Consider the following 7,246-nt stretch of genomic DNA (forward strand, 5'->3'; position numbering starts at 1 on the left):
GAACCAGAGCAGCCCTCCTCCACACTCTCCTCTCCTTATTTACCCGCTTCACCCATCTACCCTCCAACCCTCCACCCACGCATCACTGTTAGGGCGTGAATTGCCCCCCAAATTCTTCTGTTGAGAGCTGGCCATGACAGGATTAAGAAAGTGAAAATGAGGGACCAGCAGATAGCATAATGGTTACGTCACTGGACTCCCACGGAGTCAACTGCTGTTCGAGTCCCGGACCTGACAGTTTAAAACTCATGCCAGGCACATGTGTGTGCATTCCCAAAACCCCAGGAGGAGAATGCAAGAGAAGAGATTGTGGCATAGCCATCTCCCCTGGGGCGGGGAGGGGGGGATTTCTCACTTTCTGTCTCTCTATCTCTCTGGCAAGTGCACAAAAAACATCTCTCTCAAAAAAAAAAAAAAAACAAAAGAAAAAAGAAAAAGAAAGTGAAAAATGTAACCCAACTATAGTGTTAAAAGATGGAGCCTTTGGGACGACATTAGACTTAAAGTCTTCCATGACGCTCCTGGAGGGTTTAGGAGAGGAAATGAGGCCAGAACAGACACAGGGACACAGACATGCGCTCCTGCCCTCCACCGTGTCATGAGGTAGCCAGAAGACCCTCCCCAGATGTGCCCCCTGGCCTTGGCCCTCTATACTGTGAGCTGAATACACCAGAATCAGGTCTTTTTTGTGATTAGCAACAGAATGGACCAGAACAATCACATTCTCCAGGAGCCGCTGCTCCCCAGATTGGCTTCGCTGTCTCTCTGCTTCATAACTTCCTGAGCCAGCCTCCATGACCACCTGGCGCGGGTCCTCTGTGATGCAAAGAGGCCACCAAGTTGCCCTCCTGCTTTCTCACCCAGTGGGACGCTCCTCTGAGGGCAGAGACCCTGTCTAGGATCACAGGTTCTCGGGCACCACCAGCAGGTGGCACAGAGCCCGGCACACAGCAGGGACGTGGTGAAGAGTGTGGCTGTGCTAGCAGGCAGCTGGTCTGCTGAGGGGTACTGCCCCACCTCTGGGTACCAGCTAGGCTTCCGGTGCTCTCCTCCAGCTTGGGTGAAGGGAGCAACTCTGATGGGGCAGGACCAGCTGTGCTGTGCACAGAGAGGAGTGACAGGTGGAGTGGAGGAGGCAGGGGAGGCGTGATGGGAGGGAGGGAGGGAGCGGGCTGGAGATCAGCTGTGGGAGTGGTGATGGTGACAAGTCCCAGTGTGAGGAAGTGCTAAGTCACCAGGAAAATCATGAGCCATGGAGGAATCAAGGAGTCAGAGGGAGATGACTGGTGACGGGCGCAACGTCATTCTGAGCTTTGCCATTGCAAAGAGAGGCGTGGTGGTGCTTCTCCACAGCAGCGGAGGCCCTCTGTGTGTCTGCCCTAGGCATAGCCGTAGCCCCCAGGCAGCCCCCAGAATGCGCATGGCCCTGTGAGCCCACAGCGTGCCTGACAGAGGGGTCAAGGTAACAGGTCCTGGCAGGATCGCTGTTCGATGGTCAGAGCTGGGCAGCCACGTTGTCAGCAGAGAAGGCCGTAGAGGGCAGGAAGGGCCAGGAGTTAGGCGACCTGTGTTTTGTTCCCATTCTTCCAGCAACAAGCAAGATCTTTGATGAACCACTTAGTGTCAGGAGGCATCGCTTCGCTATCCTGAAATCCCAAATGTGTACTCTAAAGCCATGCCCTTTGCCCCGGTCCTGAAAGTGATGCGGGCCCCAGTCTGTTGTGCTGTGCCTCCACCCAGGGACTAACAGTGCCTCTGCAATGCAGAGTGACAAGACTCAGCAAAGATCTAGTGGCAGAAACTCAAAGTAGGTGGCTTCAAGGAGGACCAAGACCGAAATGACAAGGAGACCACGCACAGTGGACATGCCTTCAGCTGGGGGGACAAGGCCAGGGCTCCGCACTGCTGACTGCTGGGTTCAGGGGAGGCAGACAAGCCCGGTAGCCTCAGCTCAGGCTTTTCCTCCTCCTTCCTTGTTTCATGTGCATTGGAGGAGGTGAGGAGGGGAGAGCTTGTGCTAAGGCCTTCTACGAAAACTCCCCCCGTGGACCAGCAGATGGCGGCGTGGTTAAGGTGCTGGAGCCCATGGGGCCTACAGCACAGTTTGAATCTGAAACCCAGACCAGCAGGTGGCATGGTGGCTAAGGTGCTGGACACTCCCACATGGCTGACCAAGGTTTGAGTCCTGAACCTGGCAGCTTGCTTTCTCTCTCTCTCTGTCTCTGGTCCAGTTAAAATAAATGAATGGATAAATTAAATAAAAAATAATTCCTTTTAAAAAAAGAAAGAAAAGTGTGTGTGCATGCCCAAAATCCTGAGCGAGAATGGGGGAGAAGAATTGTGGCCATCCCCGGGGGGGTACTTTCTCACTTTCCCTCTCTTTCTGTCTCTCTATCTAGTAAGCACATGTGCCCTACAGCAAAATATCTTTGAAAACTAAAACACTCCCCCCCGGGGACTGCATGGTGACACCGTGCTTTGCCCGACGGGTGCACGTGGGAAAGGCCCAGGTTCCGTTAGTTCTAGTTTGGAACTTCCCAGGCACGGGGTTAGGGGCTAGCTGGAGTTGGTTACGGCATCAAAGTTCTGCTGGGAGCACCGTCTCTCTGTCCCGCTCCCTCACTTACATGGGAAAAAAAAAAAATACACTTACCAAAAAAAGCGACTCTTCATCCTCCCCTTTGCTAGGCAGCAAGGTAGCCAATGAGCCCCCTTCTCCGAGAAGCCTCTCCTCTCTGGTCTCCTCTCGCTGTCCTGCAGCTCCCCTCTATGCCGCTTGCTGCTGTCCCCGCATAAGGCGAGCTCCGAGGCCCCTGCTGTCCCTGTGTAAGGCGAGCTCCGAGGCCCATGCACACTCAATGGGCAGGGAGTTCTCGGAGGGATCCACGGGCCACTCTGTGGCTGGTAAGCTGAAGAGTGCATGAGGAACAGGACTTGAGAAGAACCGGGCTCCCGAGCTGAGAAAGGTGCTTAGTAGGCCATCAGCCCTCTCCAAGGGAGCGCACGGCCCCTCCAGATAGACGTCACTACACATCGTGCGCTGCGTGAGAAAAGCGCATCGTTCCCCTAAGTGCACGAAATGGCAATGTGTCAACACGAACACCATAAACAAGCCGCTGGGGGTTTCTGGCTCACGGTCTCTGCGGTGAAGGTCTTGGTTACCCGGCTGCCCAGTCTGCTGGACACTCCCACATGGCTGACCAAGGTTTGAGTCCTGAACCTGGCAGCTTGCTTTCTCTCTCTCTCTGTCTCTGGTCCAGTTAAAATAAATGAATGGATAAATTAAATAAAAAATAATTCCTTTTAAAAAAAGAAAGAAAAGTGTGTGTGCATGCCCAAAATCCTGAGCGAGAATGGGGGAGAAGAATTGTGGCCATCCCCGGGGGGGTACTTTCTCACTTTCCCTCTCTTTCTGTCTCTCTATCTAGTAAGCACATGTGCCCTACAGCAAAATATCTTTGAAAACTAAAACACTCCCCCCCGGGGACTGCATGGTGACACCGTGCTTTGCCCGACGGGTGCACGTGGGAAAGGCCCAGGTTCCGTTAGTTCTAGTTTGGAACTTCCCAGGCACGGGGTTAGGGGCTAGCTGGAGTTGGTTACGGCATCAAAGTTCTGCTGGGAGCACCGTCTCTCTGTCCCGCTCCCTCACTTACATGGGAAAAAAAAAAAATACACTTACCAAAAAAAGCGACTCTTCATCCTCCCCTTTGCTAGGCAGCAAGGTAGCCAATGAGCCCCCTTCTCCGAGAAGCCTCTCCTCTCTGGTCTCCTCTCGCTGTCCTGCAGCTCCCCTCTATGCCGCTTGCTGCTGTCCCCGCATAAGGCGAGCTCCGAGGCCCCTGCTGTCCCTGTGTAAGGCGAGCTCCGAGGCCCATGCACACTCAATGGGCAGGGAGTTCTCGGAGGGATCCACGGGCCACTCTGTGGCTGGTAAGCTGAAGAGTGCATGAGGAACAGGACTTGAGAAGAACCGGGCTCCCGAGCTGAGAAAGGTGCTTAGTAGGCCATCAGCCCTCTCCAAGGGAGCGCACGGCCCCTCCAGATAGACGTCACTACACATCGTGCGCTGCGTGAGAAAAGCGCATCGTTCCCCTAAGTGCACGAAATGGCAATGTGTCAACACGAACACCATAAACAAGCCGCTGGGGGTTTCTGGCTCACGGTCTCTGCGGTGAAGGTCTTGGTTACCCGGCTGCCCAGTCTGGTGATGAAGTCATCCCGATTATTAGCGTTCTTGGAGTTACTGTTCTGGACAGAGTCGGTAGGAGAGATTTCATACAGGCCCGACAGCCACACCTGCTGAGACACGCTCCAAAAAAAAACCTTTGCTCTTCCCAATCTCGTAATAAACGCTGGAGAACAGAGGGGAGCTCTGCATATGTTGTTGGCACCTGGTGGCAGGCCTGCTTGTGGCGAGAGTCGCTGAAATGGTTTGGCAGCCCGGGGGTGGTGGCAGGACAGGAGGGGACAAACGAGGGCATGGGGCTGGTGAGGGGGCACCTCAGGCTGAGCCTGTGGATCCTCAGGGGGTTCTGGGCACACTCTGTCTAGGGGCACACTGACGTCTCGGCTCATGTGTCCTTGAGGCTAAAGAGGTGACACCCTCACTGTGTCCACTCGCATTTCACTTTTGGATTCTGGCGACTGCAAAATCTGATTCCCGCTCTCCTCCCTGAGCAAGTTCTCTTCCTTCTCCTTGCAATAAAGAAAAGTTGAAGAAGAATGAGAACCTGCTTCGTGGCATATGCTCGGTGATGCTCCAGCCTGAGATGGGACATACAATGCCCCGGCATGGTCTAACTGCCCCATGAGGCAGTTCACTCACCTTCCCTCAGAGAGGCCACATGGGAACAGCTGGACCAGGACATCTGGGTGACTTCACTCTCAGCTCTTGGGGTGCTCACAGCCCCCAGGATCCTCGTTCCAAGACTGTGCACCCCAGGCAGACGGCGGTGCCACCTACATCTCCTGGAAGCCACTGGGCATGTTTGGGATATGTGCATGTTGGCACCTTCCTCAAAGCTGAAGAGTCGTTGCCAATAGTAAAACGGCCTCTTTTTTACAGTATTAACTGTGGGGCCAGCCAGCCAGTGCAAAGGTTAAAGTGGCTAAATCCCACATGGCCATTTGCACAGTTTGAGTCTCAGACCCGGAGGCTTGGAAAACACACCGGGCACATGTGCATGTTGCCCAAAATCCTGCCAGGAGAAATGCAGTGCAGCATGGCCATCCCCCTCAGGAGCGCCTTCTCACTTTCCCTCTCCTTATTCTGCTCTCTGTCTCTACAAGTACAGACCCTACAGCATTTTTAAAATGTATTGTGCATACTTGGGGGTGATTTTCATCTTTATACCCCCAGCTTACTGTTTTATTACGACAACCATGCATAATCTAGGCTGGTTCTTCTTCCTTTTTAAAAAGTTTCTGCCTTAGGATGTGTGCACACCTTAGAGAGAGATGGAGAGAAGACGAATAGAAAACCACCCCCCGGGGGGATGACCACTCTGCAATCCCTTCTCTGCTCTCCTCTCAGAATTCTGGCACATACGCACATGTGCCTGGCATGAGATTCAAGACTCTGGGTCTAGGACTCGAATCACGGTCAGCCGTGTGGGAGTCCAGCAGCATAACCACGGTGCCATCTGCTGGTCCCGAGTTTTGATTTGCCATAGGGCACACGTGATCTCCAGAGACGGGGAGTGGGGAGTGGGAAAGGTGGGGAGGGAGGGGTGGAGAGTGAGAAACCAAGCCTTGAGGTCTGTGGGACTCCAGCACCCTAACCAACACACCACAAGCTGGTTCTTCTTACCAGTGCTTTTCCCTGCTTTTTTTTTTTTTTTTTTGTAGAGATTTTCACTGTAGGGCGCGTGCGCTCGCCAGACAGACAGAGAGAGACATAGAGACAGAAAGCGAGAAATCACCCCCCAGGGGGGATGGTCACACCGCAATCCCTTCTCCATTCTCCTCTCCGGATCTTGGGCACGCACGCACACGCGCCCGGCGTGAGTTTTAAGCCACCGGGTCCGGGACATGAACCGCGGTCGACTACGTGGGAGTCCAGCGACATAGCCATTACTCTAACTGCTGGTTCCCTCCTTGCTTCTTTTTGAGATAGAAGAATTGAAGAAAAGTTAGTACCACCTGTTTAAAAATTTTTACTTAGGAATTCCATGAGCTAGAGAGAAATGGAAGGCAGAAACAGTACCCTATCAGGGGGGAGGCTGCCATCCAGCCCCGCCCTCAGCCAGCGCTGGCCCACCGTGCTTGGCAAGCAGTACCGTGTACTCAGGGAGGTTTACAGACCCAAACGTGGGACCTTCCAGTACAGTCAACTTCCAGAGCTTCTCGATTCACTGACACACCAGCATCCGACCCCCAGGGCCGCTTCTGTTCAGGCCTGAGCTGTGGTCTCTCCTGGGGCAGAGCGTTCAATGTCCCCACCCTAGCTCAGTTTCACATCACTGCCATCGAGGCCCCACACTCACCGTCCGGGAAGCAGGCAGTTTTCATCCTCAGGCACAGACCCTGGGATGTCCAGCCTCTGGCCAGAGCTGGAAATCCAGGTCTCCCTAAGAGAAAGCCTTGCTTGGTGTCCCTCCCACTGCAGAGAAGTTCCTGACCCTCACCCCTGAGGAGTGCACCCTAGCTTTGGCTTTGTACATCCAGACCAACCCCTGTGCTCATCTCAGCTTCCGGCCGGGTCCTCGGGGACCACCCTGCCTCCTCCCTCCTGGTATCTCTGGAAAGTTAGAGCGTTAAAGAAACAGCCTTGGATCCAGAGCCTCAGAAGTCGCAGCTTACAGACGCTTTTTTAACTGCCTCTGAATCATGCACCTTTTGGAGCGGCCTCCCCACCCTCAGCTGCAAGAGAGGCAGGTGAGGGGGAAAGAGGAGAGCAGCGGGGGTCCTGAGTCAGCGCTGACTGCAGCGGCGGCTCCTCCACAGCTTAATCACCTCCAATTATGGCTTCTGACTGGGCCGCCAGTCATTCGCACTGCGCCTCCTCGGTGCGACCCTGGCCGCCCCCAGCAGGCTGCGCGTGTCCAAGACGCCGGCTGGGTGTGTGCTTCCCAGCGCCCCAAAAAGGTACCCGGCAGCCAAGTGACTCAAGAACGAGGGCCCACCTCTTCCCCCTCGCCATCTGCTCTAGGCTCTGAGTGTCTTCTGGGGGCAACAAAAAGGGGGATTTGCAAGCGCCCCTCCCTCCCAGCCGCCTAGAGGGCGCGCGCCCCTCCATTAGCTG

The 7,246-nt window shown here is 54.6% G+C and overlaps 1 protein-coding gene across 3 annotated transcripts in view; it reads right to left on the reverse strand.

Annotated features, from left to right (window-relative positions):
• The window catches only part of LOC102485732 (uncharacterized), a 16,034-nt gene extending 10,964 nt beyond the window's left edge, over positions 1–5,070 (reverse strand). For 2 of the 3 annotated variants that reach the window (XM_014588365.2, XM_006149957.2), the window contains exon 1: positions 3,683–5,070. In XM_014588365.2, the coding sequence (XP_014443851.1) occupies positions 3,683–3,951 (269 nt within the window). In that variant the 5' untranslated portion in view covers positions 3,952–5,070. Of the gene's footprint in view, positions 1–2,653; positions 3,153–3,682 lie in introns of those variants that run through there. The other variant, XM_006149958.2, reaches the window with a different exon arrangement.
• Between the last annotated feature and the right edge of the window lie 2,176 nt (positions 5,071–7,246).

Source organism: Tupaia chinensis, unplaced genomic scaffold (genome assembly GCF_000334495.1).
Source record: "Tupaia chinensis unplaced genomic scaffold, TupChi_1.0 Scaffold000274_1, whole genome shotgun sequence".
In the NCBI taxonomy this organism is placed as follows: domain Eukaryota; kingdom Metazoa; phylum Chordata; class Mammalia; order Scandentia; family Tupaiidae; genus Tupaia; species Tupaia belangeri.